Source organism: Belonocnema kinseyi, chromosome 5 (assembly GCF_010883055.1).
Source record: "Belonocnema kinseyi isolate 2016_QV_RU_SX_M_011 chromosome 5, B_treatae_v1, whole genome shotgun sequence".
Classification (NCBI taxonomy): domain Eukaryota; kingdom Metazoa; phylum Arthropoda; class Insecta; order Hymenoptera; family Cynipidae; genus Belonocnema; species Belonocnema kinseyi.
Genome location: NC_046661.1, coordinates 124,374,843 through 124,400,949, shown reverse-complemented (window position 1 = coordinate 124,400,949; position 26,107 = coordinate 124,374,843). Strand labels below are relative to the sequence as shown.

Below are 26,107 nucleotides of genomic sequence, written 5' to 3'. Positions count from 1 at the left end.
TTTTAATCTGGTTGAGGATTCAACTAATTTGTTGAAAATTAGTTTTTTTGTTTAATTTGAATGGTTAAAGTTCGATTTTTTTACATTAATTTTTTTAATTGAAATGTTGGCGATTTCATTTTCGGCTCAAAAGTCAGATGTCTGGTGAAGAATTTAACTATTTCGTAAAAGGTTTCAACCAAAAATGGAAGATACATTTTCAGTAAGAAAAATTAATTCTATACTAAACTGAAGAATTTTCAACTAAAATTATGAATCTTTAACAATACAATAGTTGGATTTTTAACAAAAAAGATTAATATTATTAGTTAAATTTAACTAAAATACTTGAATTTTCAACTATAAAGATGAATTTTCAAAGAAGAAGATAAATTTCGTTATCTGGTTAAGGATTCAACTATTTTGTTAATAATTAGTTTTTTTGTTTATTGAAATGTTGATGATTCCATTTCCGACTCAAAACTATGATGCCTGGTAAAGAATTTATATATTTTGTGAAAGGTTTAATCTGGTTTAATTATTTGGTTGAAAATTAACTTTTTTGTTGGAAATTCGTGTGTTTTGTGGAAAATTCATATTTTTATGCAGAAAATTAATCTCGTTCATTAAAAATTTATCTCTTTCGTCGAGATTTCAACTGTTTGGTTAAAAATGCGTTTTTTTTTCGTTTAATTCAATTGATTGAAAATTCGTAGAAAATGAATTTTTCTGTTGAAAACTCAACTAGTTTTGGTTGAATTTTAATATTTGTTGTTTGAAAATTCAACTATTTGGTTAAGGATTTATCTTTAACTTTTGAAAACTAACTTCCTATTGAAAATTCGTCTTTCTGGTTTGAAAATTTAACTATTTTTTTGAAAATGCAATATATAAAGTTCGACTCAAAACCTTGAAAATCTAATGTGTTTCATATTGAATCTAATGTAGTATTTACATTAATATTATTTAAAAGAATTTATTCCCATATTTTTGTGAAAAATCACCCTATTTTCCTACTCTTTTGAGAGGATTTTGGGCTACGGTATAGGGTGGTGGGGGTATAAATACGGTAGTCGATGGGGGGGGGGGGGGGGGGGGGGGGGGGGGGGGTAGTTTAAAAAATAAACCGAAATTGTTAACGTAGTTTATTAACAGTCCCTAAAGCGTAAGTATTTTAAGATAAACAAATATTTATATGTATTGTTTGGATGAAATATGAAATGATCCACTCGCAATAAAGCAAGTGGATTTTTCATACTGATTGAGATTGACTGATGCTGCGTCAGTCGCGTTGCGGACGTCAACGGATGTGGATGAACGTTGTTGGATTTTGGAGGTTGAGCGATAAAGTGATAAAAGACGTGGTAAATGTGTATCGATGTCAACCGCAGCCTGCACGGATATTATCATCCAGGCGATAGTTCGTTTAAATTCGACCCTTTCCGCGTAATAATCCGGAAATAATTTGTCATGGCTTGATATGTGCCTGTGTTTTTCGGAATTACCTGGCGGCCCCGATCGCGATTTTTTCGAAAGGGCTGGCAGGAGCGGCGCCTGCAAATATTAATTGTAATGTAATAATTGAAATAAAAGCATCTTGTGATTTGGCCAGCTAGGATGGGCAAACAAACCGGACCGTGCTGGTGGTGTCTAAAAGCCGTCAAATGGATTCCAGTCATCTTTATCTTGACTATCGTCGCCTGGTCGTACTACGCTTATGTAGTTCAACTCTGCTATTGTATGCTTATTTATGTTTTATTCTATTTATTTTTGTATATACAGATATTTTCCGATTTATAAACTGCTCTTTTTATAATTTACTGCCAAAAAGAAAAGAAATATACATTTTTTATAGGTTATGTGCTTTTATGAATTCCATTAGTTTTCCACATTATTACTCAAATTCTAATAAAAGCTAGTTTATTCTCAGTGAATTTCAATCAAATTTTGACGTCTATCGATTTTTAGCTGAAATCAAAGAAAAAAATTACCTTTATTATATGTATAGAATTAATATTTATGTGATGTTTCGTTTTGCAGCAGAGCTTTCGTTTTTTTATCCCAGTTTTTTAAAATGAAAGTTTTTTTTTTAATCTGGAGGTTCTTTTTATTTAATTTATTGCTTTCAACTTCTAGGTCAAGCGCGTAGAAAAGTCGATTTTTATGGATATTACTTTTCTTCTTGCTATTATTTTCAGTTTTCAGGGTCCCTAGTTTTTTGTGTGTTATTTTTAGCAATTTTTTATCGTAGTGAGGGAGCTCTAGCTCTAGCCAATTTTACGTTGAACTTTACATAGATCAAATTTCAAAGTATGTTTGAACAAAAGATATTGTTTGAGTGTTTGAAAAATTACATTAAATAAATATTTAAGTAAAGTTTATCTAAACCTTTGAACATTGAAAAGCCCGTGAATCATCAGAAAATGTACAAATTATTCATATTTATGCTGATGATAAACTATTAAATTTGATTTCAAAATAGACTTTTGGCTTTCGGTTTTATTTAGTATTTTTGCAGTTTGTTTTCTTGTTCAGGAGGGGTTTCGTCTATTTGATGTGAAAATAGAATAGAACTTAAATCAAATTTTGTAATTTCAAGTTCAAATTCTAGATGTTTCGAAAATATAACATTCTAATTTTCAATATTTTCTTCTTTCATTATTTTCTATTATTTTTAGATACAATTTAATACAGGGATCGCAGTCTTTCTCTGTACCCAACCCCCTTTATTTTTATTAGAAAATTAAACTATTTTTTTGAAAATGCATCTTTTTTGTTGAAAATTAATCTTCCTGGATGAAAATTCACACCTTTTTACTAAAAATGCAACTGTTTGATTGTTGCTTACTCTGTTTTGGTTCAACATTCAACTGTTTAGTTGAAAACTTGTCTTGTTTGGTTGTCTTAAACTTTTAATTTTAAATTGCATTTCTTTTAAATATTCATTATTACATACTTTGTTGATCATTCATATTCTCGGGATGACAATTGGACTGTTTTATAGAAAATTCGTTGCTGTTTTTTGTTTAAAAATGCAACGATTTGACAGAAGATTAAACTATTCGATTTTTATAAAATTTATGTCCTTGGTCAGAAAATCATCTTTTGGTTGCAAATTTTACTAATTTATCAAAATTCGTCTTTTTTGGTTGAAAATTAATCTTCTTGGTTGAAAATTCATCCTTTTTTTTATTAAAAATGCAAATGTTTGGTTCTTGCCTAATCTGTTTTTGGTTTAGAATTGAACTATTTTGTTGCAAATTCATCTTTTTTGGTTGAATTAAACTTTTTTTTATTTGAAAATACATTTTTTTAAATATCAATTATTACATGTTTTTTTGTTTGTTAAAAATTTAGCTTTTTTGTTTGACGAATTGCCTTTGTAGAAAATTCATTTTTTTAATTTAAAAATTCCACAGTTTCGTAGAAAATTAAACTATTTGATTTTTAGAAAATTAATCTTCTTGGTTGTAAAATCATCTTTTGGTTCGAACTTTTACTATTTTATCAAACTTCGTATTTTTTTTTAGTTTAATCTTCTTGGGTAAAAAGATCAAGTTTTTGGTTGTGGATTCATCTATTTTGTTGACATTTTTTTTTTATAAATCGAGCTATTTTTGATTTGAAATAAAAATATTTTTTGAATAAAATATCAACTATATTATTTTTTATTTGAAACTCATCAGATCGCTTGTTTGAAAATTCTTAATATTTAAAAATTGTGTTTTTGGTTCAAAAGGTAACTATTTTTTTTTTAAATCGTCTTTGGTTGAATTGAACTGTTTACAAACATTGTCAATTGTTTTTTACTCTCCGAAATGTCAATTATTACATATTTTATTGATACTTAAACTTTTTTGGTTGGAAAAAAAACTTCTTGGCTTGAAGTTGAACTACTTTTTTAAACAATTTCAGGATGAAAATTGAACTATTTTGTTGAAAATTCGTCTTTGTGGTAGAAAATTAATCTTTCTGGATGAAAATAAATTCTTTTTTTTTTAATTGAAGATTAAAATTAAACATTTTTCTTTAAAATTGATGTAGTTTGTTGAAAATTCGTATTTTTGGTGAAACATTAATATTCCGGGTGGAAAATAATTCTTCTTGGTTAAAAATTCATCTTTTTTATTTAAAAAATCAACTGCTTGGTTGCAAGTTGATGAGATTGAAGTTATGAACGTTCAAATAAACTTTAATATTTACGTCTTTAGTTAAAAATTTAACACTTTTACCAAAAATTCCTTTTGTTTATGTTAAAACGTAATTCTGTGTCTGAACATTTATTTTCTTTATAATTTGTTGGAAATTAATTCTTTTTTTAGTTGAAAGGTCCACTTTTTTTTGTTGAATTCAACTGATTGAAATGGGTAAAAATTCAACTATTGAGTTTAAAATTCTCCTTTCTTCATTGAAAAATCATCTATTTAGTTGTGGATTCAACTATTTTATTTTTAAAAAATCAATTCAAATGGTCGAAAATGAGATTTTTTCTTTAAAATTATTTTTTTTTTCAATTGAAAATTTGACGATTCCATTTTTGGCTCATAATTTAACTGTTTCGTGACAAATTTAACTATTTTGTAAAAGGTTTGATTATTTTGTTGAAAATTACCTTTCTAGTTAAAAAATTTTAATCTTTTTGAGTGGGAAATTAATCTTGTTTACTGAAAATGTATCTTTTTCGTTGAGGATTCAACAATTTTGTTAAAAATTCGTTTTTCTTTTTGTTGAATTCAGCTGGTGAAAAATTCGTCTTTTGGTAGAAAATGAACTATTTTGTTGAATTTCAATCTTTTTTTTTTTTTTTTTTTTTTTTGAAAATTTGACTTTTTGTTTAAGAATTTTTCTCTCTTGGTTGAAAATGAATTTTTTAAAGTAGTCTTTCTAGTTTCAAAATTCATCTCTTTTCATAAAAAAGCTTCTTTTTTTTTTGAAGATTCAACAATTTTTTGTGAAAAATAAATATATTTCGATTTGAAATCTTAAAAATATGAAGGATTTCATATTATATACTATATGGTTTACAGGGTCCCTAGTTTTTTGTGTATTATTTTTAGATATTTTTTTAATATAGTTAGAGATCTCTAGCCCGTTTTATGTTGAACTTTACACCTGTATATCAAATTTCGAGGTATATTTGAGCAAACATATTATTTTTGTGTTTTAAAAATAACATTAAATAAATGTTTAATTACAATTTAAACATTTGAATATTGAAAAGCATGGAAATTATACAATAATTTACAAATATTCCCAATTAGTCATATTAATGTAGATAATAAACTATTAAATTTGATTTCAATTTACATATTTGGTTTTTGGGTTTATTTAGTATTTTCGTAGTTTGTTTTCTTGTTTAGGAGCGGTTTGGTTTATTTTAAGTGAAAATAGGACGCCGAACTCAAATCAAGTTTTCTCATTTCAAGTTCAAATACTGGGAGTTTCAAAAATATAATATAATTCGACTTTTCAACATTTTCTTCTTTCATTGTTTTTAATTATGTTTATAAACTATTTACCACCGGAATCACAGTCTTTTCCCTGTATTTTCCTTTTTTTATATACCTTTTCCGTTTAAATGTATAGCTTTTTTTAACTTACAAAATTACCTATTGTAATTGATTCCACTTTTTTTTTATTTCAAACTAAACTTTTTAGGATTAAAATTAATTTTTGAAGCCAAAATATTTGTTCACTAACTCTATACAAATTAAAAATTTGAACGAAAATTGTCACATTATGTTTGACATTTTTTTCCAGATTTTCAAAAAGTAGCAAAAATAATTTTTTCTAATAGATTTAGAAGTCTAATCAAAATTTTTCACTAGATATTAAATATATTTATAAAATAACCCTGTAATGTTTTTCGATTAAACCAAACTTCAAGCAAGATGTACAACTAATCTGCATGGCATTTTTCGAGTAAACATAAATTTAATAGGTTTTAGAATTTTAAACGATTTTCAAAAGCCAGATTTATACATTATATTTTTTCTTTAAATATAAATTTCATATAATATTTATTTTATTTCGTACAGATTTTCGATCTACGTTAAATTTATTGTTGAGGGTTAATACAATCCCCCAGCGATTTTTATTTAGTTGATGTAAAGATTTCACAAAATGTAAACGAACATCTTTCTCTTACATTGTCTTAAATGAGGAAACCGCAACTTTTATTTGAAACCAAAAAATGATACATTTTATTTTGAAATTAAAAAACTAAAACAATTTTTAATTGAAATTTGTTTTATCTCAAGATTTTATTTGAAAATGTTGGTAATATTAAACAACCACTAGAGATTTTTAATTAAACATTTTATAAATTATCAATTGTACATTATCATTGTACAAATTTTAACATTTTTAATTTGAATATTTTAAAAATATCACCATTTAAAATTTAAGAATATGTGACATCAATATGTATGGAAATATTTAAGATTTCCAGATACTGCAAAAAATGTTTATCCATGAAAATATTATAATGACAACAATAATCATTTTTTCAGGTATTTTATTAACTGGAATTAATCGTTTCTTAAATTATTTATCTCGTTTCAGAATTTTTCAGAAATTTTAATATTTGAACATTTGTTATTATGGATTTTTTACTGGTTTATGTTTCTAATGTTGACAAACAAGAATCTAGGGAATTTTATTTAAACGGTTTTTTTTACTTGTAATGGATTTTTTTACAATCTCAAGAGATTTTAACGAATATCTAGTGAAAATTAGTGAAAATATTTCTACAGCATTCAAAAATTTCAAGGGATATGAAAGAAATAAAAAAATTTCAAATGTTTTAAAGATTTTAAGTCATTTTGAAAGATTCAAAAGAATTTCAAGAGATTTCCTTTACCAAATTTCTTGAATTTTTATAATATTTAAAAATGTGTTACTATACATTTTTAAATAGTTTATGTTTTTAATATTAGAAAATAAAAATCCAGGGAGAGAAATGTAATAAATGAATTTAATTTATATCCAAGAAATATCAAATCGTTGCTGGTCATTTTAATTTATTTTTTACAATTTCAAGAGATTTTAAGGAATTTCTAGAGAACTCCAGGGAATAAATTAAATTTCATTTCAGATTATTTTTACGGATTTCAAGGGATATGAAGGAAATAGACAATTTTCAAAATATTTGAAAGATTTCAAGTTATTTTAAAAGATTCCATAAAATTTCAAGAGATTTTGTTTGAAAAATTTATAAAACTTAATATTTCAAAATTTGTTGCCATGAATTTAAAAATATTTCATGTTTTTAATATTGGAAAACAAAAATCCAGGTACACGAACACGCACCTCGTGCGCTTATATTTTATTGAAAAAATTTTTTGTTATGAATTTAATTAATAATTAAGTTTATATCCAAGTAATTACAAATAATTTCTACTCATTTTAATGGGTTTTCACGATTTTAAGAGAAATTTAAGTGATGTTAACGAATTTAAAGACAACTTTAAAGAATAAATTAAATCTTATTTTAAGGAATTTCTACAGATTTCAATAATTTCAAGGCATATGAAGGAAATGGAAAAGTCATAGGATTTTATAGTTTTTATGTTATTTCAAAAGATTTCAATTCAGAAATTTGTAGAACTTTTAATATTTCAAAATTTGTTGCTTTGTATTTTTTAATAGTTTTTTCATATATTATAAAATAAAAATCCGTTACGCGAACGCGCGTCTTGTGTCCTTGCATTTTATTTAAATGGATTTTAAAAAAGGAATTTAATAAATAATTTAATTCAATTTCAAATCATTTTCAAATGATTTGTAATTATTTTATATCAAGGAATGAAACAAATCTTCCAAGATTTTAAGTTATATTAAAAGATTCCCAATTGTTTAAAAAGATTTTGTTATAAAAATTCTCAGAACTCTTAATATTTACTTGAACGAGTTGCTAAAAAGACTTGAATTTTTTTAAATTTGAGTTCAAGAGCACTGAAGAGTGTGATTAAAATTTTACATTTAAAGTATTAATTACTATAAGGATGAAATAACAAACCTATGAAAGAAATATTTAATAAAATTATACTTATAAGTATCACGATTTTAGAGAACACATAAAAATCCTTTCTTCAACAAACTTTAAATGGATTTGTGAATGGATTTTTAACGAACTAAGTGTATTTAATTAAGAAAATGTAATTCTTTGATGAAAGTAATCTTTTAACACTGTTTAAAAAACTATAAAATTTCTTATAGAAAGATTGTTTCTCCTTGTCTGTATTTAAAAATAAAAGTTTATTCTTTTTTTCAGATACGGTCGAAAGTGGAGTCCAAAAAGGTAACAAGAAATCTTTGCTTAATAAACAGAAATATCTCAAGATTAAAAATATATTCTTTATTTAAAAGTGGATGTTTAATTTTTTTTTAATAGCTTTCTACCTGATTTTCTTCCACATCCTCTTCGTCATGTTCCTCTGGGCATACTGGCAAACTGTTAGCACGGACCTAACACCAATTCCAGATAAGGTAATTCGTTTCATGATAATAATAGTTGCTATTAAATAAAACCAACAAAATAAAAAAAGTGTGATAAAATTGAATAGAAAATTATCATGATTAAAGAATCCTACCCTCAAATCAAAGAAAAATTCTTATTAAAGATAAATTGCAGTTCAAAATACCATCAGAGGACATGGAAAAGCTACTGGATGCAGAGAACGAGGAGATCCAGAGGCAAATCTTGGACAGATTTGCACAAGATCTTCCCATTACGAATAGAACCGTCAAAGGAGGTAAGGTTATTCAAAAGTTACACACATTTTTTTGTCCAATTCTACGAAAAATGACTTTAATGCTACATTTTTTTAAATTGCTCGCTGATGTAACCATTTTATCTCTTCCCTAGATTTGCTAAAATAATATTTTCGCCATCTTAAAAATAGAAATTTCAAAAGATATGAAGATATTGAAGATTTAAGATATTTAACAAATTTTGAAGAATTTATTACAGATGATTTTATAGGGGTTCAGAGCTTTTATAATATTTTTTTAAGATTTCAAAGGATTTTAGAGGATTTCAAATTTTTCAAAATTTTGGACGAAATTTTCAACAAAGAAATGAATTTACGAACAAAAAGACTTATATTTAAAAAAAAAGACGAATTTTTAACAAAATACATGAATTTTCAACCACATTGTTGAATTTTCAACTAAAAATGAATAATTTCGAACAAAAAATTCAATAGTTACATTTTCAGAAAAAAAACAATATTGTCCCAAAAAAGAAAACAAGGATTCAACAAAATATTTAAATTTTCAAGCAATAGATTGAATTTGAAAATAAATAATTTAATGTTCAAACCAATGATTTTTTACCGAAAACAGAAATTTAAAATTCAACAAAATTAATTCAAAAAATAATGTTAACCAAAATTTTTAATGGTCCAAATTTTTAAAAAATTAACCGAAAATGAAACAGTGAAATTTGCAGTTAAAAAAATTAATTTTGAACAAAAAAAACGTGATTGTTCAACAACAACAAAAAATTTCCAACTAAATTCTATGTATTTTCAAATAAGAATAATAATTTAATACCAAAAAACATGAATTTTTAACTGGAAACTGTCAATTTTCTAGTAAAATAAAAACAAACTTTCAACAAAATATTTCAATTTTCAACAAAAAAATAATTAAATTTTCAACTAGGATAGATAAATTTTCAACCAAAAATGATAAAGTTAAATTTCCACTCAAGTAATTTTGTTTCAACCCAAAGCAGTAAAATTTTTAATAAAATAGTTGAATTATCAATAAAAAACATTTTTTTAACGAAAGTAGATGATTTTCAAACAAGAAGAATAATTCTTTACCAAAAAAGATGGATTTTCAGCTGAAGAAGATATATTAAAATATATATATATATATATTCAACAAATTTGTTAAATTTTGATCCTTAAAAATTATTATTAGAACCAAAAAAAAAGTATTGAATCAAAAATGGAAAATTTAAATTTTCAGAAAACAAATTTAATTTTTGACAGAAGAAATGCACTTTCAACTGAAAAATATAAAGTTTGAACAAAAAATGAAACAGTTAAATTCTAAATTCAAAACATCAATTTTGAATAAGATAAAGACAATCGAATTTAAAATAGAATGCTTAAATTTTTAAACAAATAAGTGAATGCACAAACAATAACAATAATATTCTATCAAAAAGATAAATTTATAACCTTATAGTTGAATTTTCAACTAAAAAGGATACATTTTTAACAAGAAATGGAACAGTGACATCTTCAGTTAAAAAAATCAATTTTCAACCAAACAAGATTTTTAAGTTAAAAAAGAAAAAAATATCCACAAATTTTTTGAATTTTTACCAGGAAAGTTAATTTTCAACCAAAACAAAAATAGTTGGGCTTTCTTATTTGTTTCAATTAATAATTCAGTCGTATTTAAGTGGAACAACGAAAACCTTTTTTTTTAAATGAACATTAAAATTCTTTGAATTCAAATGCTATGTTATTGACTAGTGTATAGTGAAATAGTTTTTTGTCGATAGCATGATGGAAAAATGAAAATTTGTATTGGAAATTGCTTTCGAGTTTGCTTGCAAAATTTTCGTTTTTATTTGAAAAGTCATTTTCTCTGGTAGAAAAGTATTCTTCTTGTTCGAAAATTTCTATTTTTTAGTTGGAAATTTATTTCTTAGGTTGAAAATTCCTTTTTTTTTTGTTTTTCTTTTGTTAAAACTTATTTTTTCAATTGAAAACTTAAGTATAAACTGCAAGTTTCAGTTAAAAATGTTTTTTTTTAAAGATGGAAATTCGCCTTTTTGGTAGAAAATTGTTTTTGAGCCAAATATTAAACTATACCATTTCTGGTTAAACAATCTTCTTCAGGTAACGAATTCAACTATCTGTTTGAAAATTCGTGTATTTTTTAGAAATTCGTCTTTTTTTGTTATTTTTTTTAACTGAAAGTGTTATTGTAGTATTCATAATACTATTTATTTGAAAATATCTTTCCTTGCTTGAAAATACATTGTTTTCTAGTTGAAATCGAATTTTTTTAGTTAAAATTTCATATTTTCAGTTTAAAGTTATTCGTTTGAAAATTCTTCGTTTCGATTGAAAATTAATTTGTTTGGTTAAAGTATAAATATTTGGTTAAAACTTCGTTTTTAATTAGTTTTTAAACTGAAAATGTAAGAAATCCTATTTTTGTTGAAAAATTATCTTTTTTAATTAAAAATATAACTATCTTGTTCAAAATTAACTTTTTGGGAGAAAACCCCAAAAAGTAAATTTTCCTCAAGATAGTTACAGTTTTAATCAAACGGATTAATTTTCTGCTAAAATTGATACATTTTCAACCAAGAAGATTAATTTTCTACTGGAAAAGACGGATTTTGGACAATTTACATCATTTTTCAACCAAACACTTGAATTTTTAAACTTAAAAAGATTATTTTTTAAACAAAAATGGAATAGGTAAATGTTCATTTAAAACAAAAAATAATTTTCAATTAAAAAAAAAACGAATTTTTTACAAAACAGTTGAACGAACAATAGACTCGAATTCTCAACTAAATGAGACTGAGTTTCAATAAAAAATTTGGAAACAAGACGAAATCAAATTAATATTTATATTTGATTGAATTTTAATCTTTGTTCTTTTGGAACTTTAGACCATTTGATTGAAAATGCTTCTTTGTATGTTTAAAATTCAATTATTTGGTTGGAAAATCAACTATTTTGTTAATAATATAATTATTTTTGAAAAATTAGCCCATTTTTTTAAAGTCATCAGTTTTGGTGGAAATTCAACGGTCTTCGAAAAAATTCGTGTTTTTGGCTTGAAAATGTTACCATTCGGTTAAATCTTTACCATTTTTTGGAAAACTCGTCTCTTTTACTGAAAAGTTAATCTATTTTGTGACTAGCGCCACTGTTCAGTTGATAATTATTCGTTTTTTTAAATTCGTCTTTTTGTGTTGAAAATTAATTTTTTTGGGTAGAAAGTCTTTTTTCGTTGAAAATTCAACAATGAATCTGTATTGTCATCAGAGAATAGCAAAAATTGTTTGTGTTTTTTTGGTCTAGATGGAGTTATGAATTAAATATTTTAAATTAAATTTTGTCTGAAAAAAGTACACCAGATTTCGAAAATTTGAGACGATTTCAAGAAATTTTAAAACATTTTAGAAGATTTGAAAATATTTCAAATAATTCAATGACTTCAATGAATGCAAAAGGTTTTCCAAACGAAGATTCAAGAAAGATTTTATAAACATTTCAAAATATTTCACAAAGATTCTAAGGATTTCAAACATTCAACAAAGGCTTGTAAACAACATTACAAATTTTTCACCAAAATTCCTCAAAGATTTCGAACGTTTCATAATGATTTGTAATATTTCACAAAGATTTTAAAACTTACAAAAGAGTTTAAAATCTTAAAAAGGGTATATTAAACCACATTTATAAGATTTCAAAACATTTCAAAGATTTTAAACAATTTAGAAAATTTTTTGAAGATGTCAAAAGATTTTACTAAGATTTGTAATAATTTAAATAATTCCAACGAATTCACAAAGATTTAACAAAGATTTAGAACATTGCACAAAGATTTTAAAACTTTACAAGATTTTAAATATTTCAAAACACTTCAAAGATTTTAAATAACTTCAAAATTTGTTAGGAAATGTCAAAAGATTTCACAAAAGTTTCAAAGATTTCTTAAAACATTCATAAAGATTTCAAAACAATACGAGAATTTCAAAGATTTCAACAAGGATACAGTACACCAGATTTCAAGGATTTGAAACCATTTCAAAGATTTTAAACGAGTTTAAATTGTTTGAAAAGATTTCAAATGATTACAAAAGATTTCTCAAATATTTTAAAGAACTCTTAAGGATTTCAAAACATTTAAAGAATTTCAAAGATTCCAATAAGTGAATCTGGCACACCAGATTTCAAAGAATTGAAAACATGTAAAAGATTTTGAATGATTTCAAAAGGTTTGAACAAATTTGAGAAGATTTGAAAAGATTTTAATAATTTCAAACGAACAGAAAAGATTTCACGAACAAAGATTTAAGAAACATTTCAAAAATATTTTAAAGTTTTTATAAAGATTTTAAAAAATGTCACAAAGTTTTCGTAGATTTCAAAGCTTTCAAGGACTTAAAAGGTTTCAACAAGTATGCAGTACATCAGATTTCAAAGGTTTAAAAACATTTCAAATATTTTAAACGAAATCAAAATTTTTTATATGATTTCAAAAGATTTCAAATATTACAGTGACTTTAAACGATTACAACAAATTTCATAAAGATTTCACATATATTTCAAATATTCCAGTGATTTCAAACGAATACAAAAGACTAAGAGAAGATTGTACAATTTCTTTACAGAATTCATAAGGATTTCAAAATAATTTCAAAATATTTCAAAGATTTTAAGAGATTTCAAAAGGGTTCAACACATTTGAGAAGATTTTAAAAGACTTCAATGATTTTAAACAAACAGAAAAGATTTCGCAAATAAAGATTAAAGAAAGAGTTCACAAAGATTTCAAGCATTTTAAAGATTTTACAAAAGCTTTGAAAAATGCAAAAAGATTTCTCAAAGATTTCACCAAAATTTCAAGGTTTCACTAATGTTTGTAACACTTCATAAATATTTCAATGATTTCAAAGATATTACAAAGATTTAAAAATATTCCTAAAGATTTCACAAAGACGACTCATGTTCGCAAAAAATTAAGAATTTGTTTATTTACGGTTCGGCTTTCTTTAGAAATTTTTGGCCAGTGAAAAATGAAATGGCTCATTTTTTACATGTATGACAAACGTTTATTTCATTATTTGATGTAAAAAAGGAGACCTGGAAAATTTGGATTTCTTAAACAAAAATAATGAATTGTCTTAATTTGGATTTGATTTTAGCGGTGCGCTTTTGCGAACAGTGCTTATTGGTCAAGCCAGATAGAGCGCATCATTGCAGCGTTTGTGGGACCTGCGTTCTGAAAATGGACCATCACTGTCCGTGGGTGAATAATTGCGTAGGCTTCCACAATTACAAGTTCTTCATGTTGTTTTTGGCTTATGCTTTTTTGTACTGCACGTTCATTACTGCCACCTCTTTGCAGTATTTCGTGCGCTTTTGGAAGGTAATTTTATCACTTCTTTATTCGTTCTTAGTCAGTGGATAATGCAATATATATTTCAAGAAGTCTTTCCTGGTTTATTTCCCTCCAGTATTTTATTTTCATACTCTATTTCCCTTTTCTAATCTTCTGAAATTATCCAATTTATAAACAAATGTCTTGCTTTAAATAGGTTAAATCGACCTCAAGCCCCTATTCGATGAATTTTATTTAAGGTAATTAACAGGATAATCGGCAATGGATATTTTTTTACAGGGTGAACTGAATCAAGAAATAAAGTTTCACATCCTCTTTTTGTTTTTCGTTGCAATCATGTTTGCAATCAGTCTGAACTCTCTCTTCTTCTACCACTGCTACCTCATTTTACGCAACAGGTCTACACTGGGTAAATAAAGAATGAATTTCCACATGTTTTTAAAATTTTATAGTTTTAGCTGGAATAAATTGTTCGTGTGTTGATGTTTCAGAGGCTTACAGGCCACCCATGTTCCGAACCGGACAAGATAAGAACGCTTACAGCCTCGGGAAGTACAATAATTTTCAAGAAGTCTTTGGAGATAATACGCGTCTCTGGTTTCTTCCTATTTTTACTAGGTGAGATTGATTTTTTTCTTCTTCTTCTTATTTTTTAAAATCATATCTGAAATATTCCAACCATTTCTCTAGATTCGAGCTTACACATCGACTTTTTAATTTATAACTCACTTTCTCTTTTTTATTAGTCTTCAAATTGCATATTGTTAAACCCTTCAGGTATTTTTAATTTGTTACTTTAAATGCATTTTTTAACTTTTGGAGAGTTATTCATTACAAGTATTGAAGTTCTTGAAAAAATTACTGCTGAAGTCATTTTTTTGGAACGGAGTCTTCAACTCTCCATTTTTCTATTTCTGAAAGTATTTGTTGCAATTTTTTGAATATTTATCAGGATTTCCATCTACATTCAGTTTTTTTTTTCATTTCACATTTAAACTTTATCAAATTTTCAAGTTGCGCATTTCGGATCTTATGATATTGAATCATAATGTAACGTTCTTCAAGGAAAAAAGGCCCATTTTGTTGAATCGCAGTTTGGGAAATATTCGAAAAATTAATCTTCTATTTTGGAAATTTATCTTTTTGGTTGAAAATTCGTTTCTTATATTCAAAGTTATGCCCCGAAAGAGACTAAAAGTGGAATTTTTTTTTGTATTTGAAGAAAAAATATAACACGTGCGCCTATGGAACTCACCTACTTTTAATGCATTTTTCTCAAAAGGTTTTTTTTTTAATTTTAACATAAAAGATTTATTTTGGGCTTCAAATTTTGGGAATTTAAAGAGCTATAAGTATCTTTACGTAAAGGGCCGTGCATAAATTACCTAAAGTTAATTGAGTAAATTTTGGCCGATTACATTTTTTTCGTGAATTTTTTTTTAGGGATCATCCAAAAATCAAAAAAGACGATTTGGGTGGAAGGAAGTTTTTTTTTAGTAAAAACTTACTGTTTCTCGTGAATTAACAAATTAGTTCAACTTTTAACAAAATAGTTCAATTTTCAAACAAAAAAGACGAATTCTGAATACAAAAATATATTATTTGATATATTAAATAATAAACGATTTTTATTTTCCATCAAAAACTGTTGAATTGAACCAAAAAGGATGAATTTTTTAACAAAATAGTTAAATACAGATTCATTTTTAATCAGGGAGTTGCATTCTTAACCTAAAAAATTGATCCTTTTTACGAAGAAAAGACGAATTTTCAAGAAAGTACATAAACTTTTCACAAGATAGTTACATTTTCAACGAAGAGAATATAGTTTTTAACAAAAAGACGAATTTTCTCAAAGTACATCAATTTTCAACCAAAATAATTAATTTTCTACCACGAAAGACACATATTTAACAAAATACATATATTCTTAAGCAAAAAATTGAATTTTCAACTAAGAAGATTTATAATAAAAAATAAATTAATTTTTGACAAATTTTATAAATATTCAATGAAATAGTCGAATTTTTTAATTTGAAAAGATAACCTTTTAACCAAAAATAGAATATTGTTAAATTTTCATTTGATAAAATTCATTTAAAAAACGGATTTTCTACAATACAATTGAATTTCCAAATGTAAAATATAAATTTTCCACAAAAAAGTGAATTCTCAACCATATAGTTAAATTTTTATTCCAAAAAATTAATTTTCAACCCAAAAAGATAAATTTTTATCCAAAATATAATAGTTAATATTTCAAGTCAAAAAAAGATGTAATTTAAAATGAAAAATAGTTGAATTTTCCCATTGAAGCCGAATTTTCAAAAGAAGACTTAAATCCTAAACTAAAAAAGGTTAATTTTCAACCGAACTGTAGCATAGTTAAATTAAAAAATTGATTTTTATAAAAAAAAGACAAATTTTGAACAAAGTACATCAATTGTCAGTAAGATAGTTACATTTTCAATCAAAAGGATTAACTTTTTATCCAAAAATAATTTGTTTGTTAGACAAGTATATTAATTTTCTACAATAACTGATGAATTTTCAATCAAGAAGATTAATTTTCTACGAAAAAAGACGGGTTTTCAAAAAATTACATAAATTTTCAACAAAATACTTGAATTTTTTAAAATGTTCATTTAAAACAAAAAATTATTTTAAATTAAAAAACGATTTTTCTTCAAATCAGTAGAATTTTCAAGAAAAAATTTAATTTTCAACCAAATGTTAAAATTTTTGTTTTCAAAAATTAATTTTTAACCTAAAAAGATGCATTTTCAAAAAAATAATGTATTAGTTGATATTTTAAACAAAAAAAGTTTAAATTGGAAATCGAAAACTGTTAAATTATACCACTGAAGACTAAGTTTCAATCAAATAGTTTCATTTTTAACAAACAAAAAAATGTAATTTTTCACTAAACAAACGGAATTTTTAACAAAATACATACATTTTCAACAATATCGTTGAATTTTTAACCAAAAGGTTTAATTTTCGACGAAAAACTACGAATTTTTTACAAAGTACAGAAATATTCTACTAAAAATGATGAATTTTCAACCAAAGAAATTAATTTTCAACAAGGTAAATCGATTTCCGACCTACTTGGAATTTTCTACAAAAAATATCATTTTCAATCGAAAGAGATTAATTTTTAACCAGACAGTTTCATTTTATTATGTATAACCAAACAAGAAGAAATTTCTACAAAACAAATTAATTTTCAAACCAAAAAGACAAGTTAACAAAAAACAATTTTTATCAAAAACAATTCTTTAAAAAAACCAAACAAATTGTTAAATTTCTAATTTAAAAATACGAATTTTGAACGACAAGGTGGGCCCTTTTCTTGCAGACGTTACATATATTTGAAATTCTTGGCTACTATTGAATTTTAATTTACAAACGATTTGGGGCAACTGGAAAATTCGGTGAAATCAAATTTCCGAGACTCAAATTTCCGAAAAATATTCTTAAACAAAATTTGGGAAATTGCCGTTTTTTTTTTAATTAACCGGCCTTGCTAAATTACCAACACAGGGAAATTCCCGAATTATACTTTTTTTTTAAATTATATTTATCAATTTATTATTTATTTGTTTAGTAAAACAATTATTTCATTGTTTAGGTTCGAGAATTATATTTCGGGAATTTTTTAATTCAGTTAAATCATAAACTGTCGACAAATTTAAATTGTGTTTATCTTTATAATTTCGTGAATTTTATATTTGGAATATTTTCCTTTTCCGGATAATTCAGTTGTCGCAGCTATTTGCAAATAAAAATTCTAATACCTTGGAGTCTAAAATTTGGAAAATTCGACCTTAATGGTTTCCAATTTCAAAGGGAACCCTAATTTTACAGCTTGAAAATTCGTATTTTGATTTAAAAAAATAAAATTTACATTCATGTTAAAAAATTTTGAATTGTTCCGATCTTTCAGTAAACCTTTAATTCCAGATTCTTTTATAGAGTTCATGAAATATCAATTTTTTTTTTAATTAAATGGGTTTTCAATTTACGATTAAGTTACAAATATTTTTCACCATTTTTGTTCAAACTTTTATTTTTCTTAAAATAATTTCAAATATATAACAATGTTCTTTAAACCAACGTTGCAACATTTAATAACCAATCTTGATGAAAATTGTAACATAGAAAATACTATAGAAATCTTTTTCATTTGATTTCTCTTAATTTTGAAAAAATTTGAAGCTTTAAATTTTGAAATGTTCGAAAATAATATTTCATGAGATGCATTTTAGATACTTTTAACATTTTAAATTCAAAATTGAAATTCTTTTGCTCTCTATTTTTATATTATACAGCATCAAGGAAATAATTAAATTGAATATTAAATATTGAGTAGAATTGTAAATATTTATTTTTTATAATATTTATTTATTTTAACTCTTTACTTTCACACGAAAAAAGTAAATCAAGCAAGCGAGTTTTTTTAAAAGTAACTTCCCCAATCCTCAGTTGAATTTAAACGAAGAATTTATTTCCGCAAAGATGAGTTTCGATGAGTCCTTGAATTTCATGCAAATGACATTTAGGTCAATCACTGGAATATTGCATTCCCGTTTGAATATGGTTGGAAACAATGTTGCGACCTCCTTTCGGTGGTTTCATTGATTTTGTTCATATAATATATATAATATTTAACTCGTAAAGATAGAGAATTCATTGGAATATTTCACACTGACGAGCCAATTGCACAATACCGATTGAGATTCGTAGGCGTTTTTAATTCAGAGAATTATCTAGTGCAATTGTTTTAGATCAGACTTATTTAGTTCGGAAAATTTTTTTCCTGATATCTTTAGTCGAGCAATTCCTAGTTCAGAAGTAAAATTTAGTGAACCTCTTAGAAAATTTTATAATCCATAGCACTGATAGAAATAAGCCAAGTATATTCTGTTGAGTTTTCATTGCCTGACTTCGTATTGTGTGCAGTGACCAATAATAAAACAGTAAACAATCAAACAATAAATGTTTCTTTAATTTAGAAAATTTCTATTTGGAATTATTAGAACTTTAAACAAAATTTAAAGTCTCTAAAGAATTTTAATTATTCTTTAGATCATAGCACTCGCATTTTTATCGCTGGTCATTTGCACGTAATTTGATATTCTTTCACCATTTCATTTTCGTAATTTATGTTGGACAAGATTTGTATTATTTGTCTAGAGCCCAACGAGATCTGGATGTTGTTGCTTTGTTTTATATTTACTTATATATGTCGTAAGCAGTCAAAAGAATACTCAATCATTCTTCTAAACGCCTGACGCCTTTTAGACAATTAGAAGAAATCAACCATATATCATTAACCCTCAAACGGTACACTCCATCCCAGCATACGTAAACGGTACACTGGTGCGAATTGGTTTGTTTGCAATGTTAATATTAATTGTTTAATATATTGAACATATAATAAACAACTAGAATATATCACACATATTTAACATATATATTTAATATATGTGGGGATAATCCGCTGCAGCTATGTTTGCGTAAATGCCAAGAAAATGAAAAAACTTCGGGTGCGAATTCGCACCAGTGTACCGTTGGAGGGTTAAAACACACATTAAATACAAGGCTGGCCCTTATTTTTCAAATTTCTCTGCTCTCATTCCTTAGTTTTGTTCGAATGCCGAAAAAAAATGTCAAAATTGGAGCAAAATCGGTTATTATTTAGGGTGGCGCAAAGACCATGACGTTTACCATTGATTTAACATGGGAAAAAGTCAGCTTTTTTAAATCTAACATTTAAACGTGATAATATGTTACAAATAATTCCGTGTTCCAGTTTATTGTTCAGAATCAATCATAAATTTCGAGGTTGAATAATATTATGCCTCTATTATGGGTCCCCAAAGAAAACCCCATAAGTGACAAATTTGAATTTTACGTAATATTGCCGTTTATTGACGCTTGTTAATCCTCAAACGGTAGATTCCAACCCAGCATACGTAAACGGTACACTGGTGCGAATTGGTTTGTTTGCAATGTTAATATTAAATATTTAATACATTGAACATATAATAAACAACTAGCAAATATCACACATATTAACATATATATTCAATATATGTGGGGATAATCCGCTTTAGCTGTGTTTGCGTAAATGCCAACAAAATGAAAATACTCCGGGTACGAATTCGCACCAGAGTACCATTTGAGGGTTAAAAGTTTTAAAAGAATCATTGGTCGGTCATTTAAGAATACCCAGTTATTTGTAAACTAATATTAAATTATTTAAACAATTTTAATTTGTTTCAAATTTAAGAGTATTCTTAAAACGCAAAGTAGAACATAAAAATATTTCAATCTTCCTAAAGATAGCAAAAATAAAATATGTAAACAATAAAATTTTTGATACAATTTAAATTTATTTAAACATCTGCGAGTATTCATAATAAACAAACTAGTACTTTAAAAAATTAGAATTTTTTGAAAATTTAGTGAGATAAAATTTGTCGCCTACATTTTTTAAAAGTAAAATGTATACTTGAACAAATACTTATTATTTAAATAATTGTTAAATTTTTTAAACAAATTATATTATTTTTTTATCATTGATTAGTTAACTCATAAAGTCTAGAAAATTTTCATTTCGCGAGTTAACTGAAAAAAAGAAATATTTAAACAAATTAAAATTGTTTCAACAATGGAATATTAGTGAGAAAATAACTGGGTATTCTTAAATTACCGATTAATGATTTTTTAATTTTTATAAAAGCGTCAATAAACCGCAATATTACGTAAAATTCAAATTTATCGCTTCTGAGGTTTTCTTTGGGGGCTCATAAGAAAAAACATTCACGCCAAGTATAAATAAGAACCACCCTATTAAATACCAATCTAAAATTTTATTGTTATTTTAATGTCCATCTAATTGGTGAAACAGTCCTTTACAAAATTTGAATGATTAAAACTTATTTAACCTTTAATTTAAAGTTGATAATTTAAATTTAATTACTATAAATTATTTTTTGATTAAATGATTATAGGCCTCGTACTCGTTAAGAATTTATCTTATTTCGTTAAAATGTTTCATATTTGGCTCAAAATTGAATTACTTCTTTGAAAAATCAAGGATTTGGTTAAAAATTAATACTTCTTGGTTGAAAATTTAACTATTTTGTTGGAAATTCGGCTTTTTGGCTTAAAAATTCGTCTATTGGCCTTGATAATGCAACAATTTTATTGACATTGTTCGTTTCTTAACGTGTATATTTTTTAATAAAAATTTATCTTTTTTTTGTATAACTTTCATCTTTTTGGGTTGAAAATGAAATTTTTTATTTAAAAATTTAAAGTGTTTTGTAGAAAAATTGTATTTTTGGCTCGAAAATTTAAATAATTATTGAAAATCTATGTATTTTGTTCAAAAATCAGCTTTTTTGTTATAATTTAATTTTTTAGTTGAAAGCTAATCTATTTTAGTTTAGGATTCAAGTATTTTATTGAAAGTTCGTTTTTGTTGAGTAAATCCAATTGTTTTTTTATTTTTTAATTAAATCATTTTTCTGTTAAAGTATCATCTATTACATTTTGCATGAACAATTCATATTTTTAGTTTAAAAATTCCCCTTTTTGGTTAAAAGTAGAACTGATTTCTCAAATGTTAATTTTTTAGTTGAAGATTCTTAATTTCAGCTAAAAACTATTTTGTATTTTCGTTAAAAAAATTTAACTAAAAATTAACTATTTCCTTAAATATTCAACTATTTGGTAGATCTTTTTTGCATTTAATATTAAAATTCTTATTAATGAAAATTTACACTAGTTTTGGTTAATAATGGATCTTTTTTAGTTTAGAAATTTCACTATTTAGTTTAAAAATGTTTAGAAACTAGCATCACAACTACTGGTTTAAAAATTTATGTTTTTTCTCTCAAAAATTCGTCTTTTTTTGTAGCAATTTAATGATCTGTGTTGAAAGTTCGTTTTCTTTTTGAAAATTTAATTTGAAAATGCAACTATTTTGTTCGAATATTCAACTGATTGGTTGAAAATGAACTTTTTTGTTGCAAATTCATATTCTCGGGTGGAAAATTCAATTGTTTTGTAGAAAATTCGTCTTTTTCGATTGGAAATTAGACTGTTTAAATATATGAGACAAAATCACTTTTCCTATTATTTTCTTGAAGTATATTTCATGAATTAAATAAAAATAAAAGGTTGGGTGGCATTTAATGTGTGTTTTAATGCTCCATGGTTGGTTTCTTCTAATTTTCTAAAATGCGCCAGGCGTTTAGAAGAATAATGGAGTATTCTTCCCAATCCCTGAAAAATTCAGGCACTTGAACGCTAGATAAATATTTTGAGTCAAATATAAATATAAATAAATAATAAATACAACATATATAATATCCAACACTCTTCTGGATGCTAGACAATAATTGTGGAAGAAATTTTGCATAAGCGCATCGAAAATGTTTTAAGTGTTTGACGTCATCTCGTGTTGCTGTTTTTCTTTATTATTTTTTATGGGTATTTGGTCTCTATTTTACATATAATTGCATCCTTGCATTTTCTGTAAACACGAAACATTTTAAATGTGAGAATTTATTTATGTGAAAACGTTCAATTTTGCAAACTGAAATTTTTATATTTGAAAACCTTAGTCTATAAATTTTATTATATTAATGTTGCCGACTGAAGTTGGTAATGTATCGATAATTTCAGAGCAGCAGTTTATAAAATTATGGAATTTTTAATTTTAAGAATGATAGTAAATAATTAAATATTTTATACTAAATCGGGTGTTCAAAATTGAATTTTTTTAAATTTAAGCATTCGAAATTCAAATGTGAAAAATTCGAAATTTTATACCCTCAAGAAAATTAGATAATTAATTGAAAGCTTGCAAAAGTAAATGAGTTTAAATTAACGTTATTCAGTATTAAACAATCCCCATGCAATTGTTTTTAAATAACTTTCCATTTTCTTTTTTTTTTTTGTTTAGAAATATAAAACACATTAAAAAAAGATACTTCCTTCTTTCGAACTGATTATTTTATTGAAAAATTGAGTGGCTGTCGGAAATAAGATTTTGAAATTTAAATTTTTCCTTAAATTTGAACGTTTTCGAATTCATTTAAATTATTTTCACAAAAATACACTTTTCATTGGACAAATTTGAAAATATTTTTGTGTGACCATTTCAAGACACGTAGAATTTACGATAATTTGCTAATTATGGAAACGTAGAGAGCACGTTTTTAAATAGGGGGGTTGAAAAAAATGTGTTTTAGTTTTGGGAATGGAGTCGTCTATCCAGTTCGCTTGCAAGACGAGGGTGGCCCCAATACATACAACTCAATGGGCAACACTCAAAACAGGTCAGAAATCCTTAGCGTTAGATCATTACCCTAATTCGCGAGACTCATAATCATTATTTAATGTCAAACTCAATAAAAATTAGGTCCATTAGTCATCAGTTTTTATATTTGAATAGTTTTAGAAGTTAATTTATTTAAAAATCTAGAATTAATTATATGCAAATGAAACTGAAGAATTATTATTTTTGCAAACACGCCTCTTGTGTAGCGAAAATAGCTCCGCTAACTTGGAACTATTTGAACGCAGTTCCAGATTTCAATAGTCTTTTAGATTAATGTTCCGTATACATGTATAAGATAACTTTTTATTTTTGGAAATATATTTCTTTTTTTTTTTTACTCAAGAATAATGTAAAAATGCTGAGAATCATTTTGATTAGGGTTTGATTTAAAGAATGAATCTGAGAGTAAACACAAATTATAGAATATTATTTGCATGTGCATGTCGTTTCACCCTGTGTTTGGCTTGACATTAGTAAAAATGTAGACGTTATTTAACAGCAATGCGAAAAAAATGTCAAAAGACGTTTTTTTATTGTGCAAGTAAAGAACGTCCGAAGGGCTTTTCGACTCTCAATCATTCCTTCCTTACTCGTATTTTTTTTCTCATCGCATTCATACTTCTCTAGTCGAAGAATCAAAAGAGCTGATTTTAATGACAAGAGAATTATTTGGTTGCTTCAAGAAGAAATTTTATTTTTCAAATATGTTTTGGCATTTAATAATCTGGTTTTGTAGAACATTCTGATTTTTCATTTGGTGGCCACTGGAACCAGAAAAAAATGGAAAACTGGTAGTGATTCTTATTTTTCTTTGAGTGTTTGGAAATTTTTACTGAAATTTGAGTGGCTACCCGTTTTCAGATTTAAAGGAGTTAAATAACATAATGCCAGACAATATTTCGAAGAGGAAAGTAGAATTGCTATTTTCTAGTTTTTAAACGGAAATCTGTGCTTGATAGTTGAGTTGAGTTGTGAGTAGAATCGTTAATAAGTTGATTATATTCTAGTTTTAAATCACGTAGATGCTCAATTGCTCATCGATCCCTGAAATTCATGTGGATGCTTGAACTTTTCTCTACTCGATCCAAGACTCATCTCATTATTGCATAAAAATAGTTGCAATCCCGAAGGTATTGTGCATCTGGTTCCTACTATTAGATAGTCCTTCCTTATTAACCAGTGGCGTAACTATTTTCCGTCCCTTTTTTATATTTGAGTTGAAAATTGAGTGTTATTCTAAAAGAGGATTTTCGATTATGGTGTCTAAAAGTCTGAAAATTCGATATTTTGTTATGTCTTTTTTTACTTTATTCAGTTGAATTGGAGAAGAATTTTAATTTTGATTATATAATTTTATAGCGATTTTGAGAAATTTTCCAGAATTTTCAATTGTTTGGGAAGGATTCAGGAAGAGAATTTGTTGATTGAACCATTCATTTTTTTCTGGCTAATCTTTTGATGATAAAGATGTTTCTCTATACACCATCATCGAGAAATCTTATCTTCTCGAATTTTTGACAGTATTTTGTATATAATTTTCCTAAATTTGATTATATCCGATTTGATGTCTCATCATCATTGTTATATTAATTTTATATTACCTCACCATCATTGAGAACAATTTTTTAGATAAATTTTGTATAAAATATAGCTTAGACACTTCAAAAAATATTACTTTAAATTATGAACAAGTTTTTCCATGCAAAGTAAACAATAAAAATTGAATAAACCGTAAACATCGTTGTTCATAAATAAATTTTACTCGACTGTACAAAATAGTATTTTTTAACAATATCAACTGAAGCAAGGTTGCTAGAGATTATTTCAATTTCTTGAAAAAAAGTTTTAAGGTATCCAAAACTTTACAGGCTCAAAAAATATTCTGCAAGACAGTGAGATTACATTTGGATTACACGATCGATTTGCACAATTATTTTAAAAGATTTTGTTTGGTATCAAGAAAATTTGTGAAATAATATTACTCTTAATTTATATACGTATTAATATTTTTTAACGAATTTTAGAAATTGGCTCAGTCATAAGAATTAAAACGAATTGAAATTGCTTTTTTTCTTCATAAAATAATTAGAACCATTTTAGATTTAACAATAAAATACTTATAAATTTAATCAATTTAACTGCAAGAACTAAAAGCGATTAAATGCAAAATGCAAAATCAAAAATAAGAAATATAATATATTGGCCTGGTGGTACTTTCCATAAACGACGATACCGGTGAGGGGGGGGGGTATAAGTGGAAATAACGTTACTAACTTTGATAACATTTATAACATAAACCCAGTAAGAAAAGTTAATATATTTTTGGGTAAAAGTTTATTATTTTTTTTTTAACTGTTATTATATTTTTGATTTGAAATTAATTTCGTTAGGTTCAAAAATCTATTATTTGGTTGGAAAGGGGGAGGGTCGGTAAGGCCGGTTTTTGGCCTAATTTATTTTTGGACCAAAAAATCTGAAAAAATCATGGTAGTATCTTATAAATATCCCGAGTCGATTGCACGCTAAACGGACTACCCTCCACTCCCCAGTCACCCCTACAAATATAGGAAACACCACTACCCACCAACTGTATTTTCGAGAGATTTGACACTCTTAAACATGTATTCTGTGGTTAGCTCGGGTTTACTATGG

The 26,107-nt window shown here is 25.6% G+C and overlaps 1 protein-coding gene across 5 annotated transcripts in view; it reads left to right on the top strand.

Moving 5' to 3' along the window:
• The first annotated feature begins 1,285 nt into the window (after window positions 1-1,285).
• The window catches only part of LOC117172533 (palmitoyltransferase ZDHHC15B-like), a 37,031-nt gene continuing 12,209 nt past the window's right edge, over window positions 1,286-26,107 (top strand). For 3 of the 5 annotated variants that reach the window (XM_033360567.1, XM_033360563.1, XM_033360564.1), the window contains exons 1-8: window positions 1,286-1,717; window positions 8,255-8,281; window positions 8,375-8,469; window positions 8,615-8,735; window positions 13,898-14,121; window positions 14,374-14,503; window positions 14,586-14,712; window positions 23,367-23,453. In XM_033360567.1, the coding sequence (XP_033216458.1) occupies window positions 1,597-1,717; window positions 8,255-8,281; window positions 8,375-8,469; window positions 8,615-8,735; window positions 13,898-14,121; window positions 14,374-14,503; window positions 14,586-14,712; window positions 23,367-23,453 (932 nt within the window). In that variant the 5' untranslated portion in view covers window positions 1,286-1,596. The remainder of the gene's footprint in view (window positions 1,718-8,254; window positions 8,282-8,374; window positions 8,470-8,614; window positions 8,736-13,897; window positions 14,122-14,373; window positions 14,504-14,585; window positions 14,713-23,366; window positions 23,454-26,107) is intronic. The other 2 variants (XM_033360565.1, XM_033360568.1) reach the window with 2 other exon arrangements.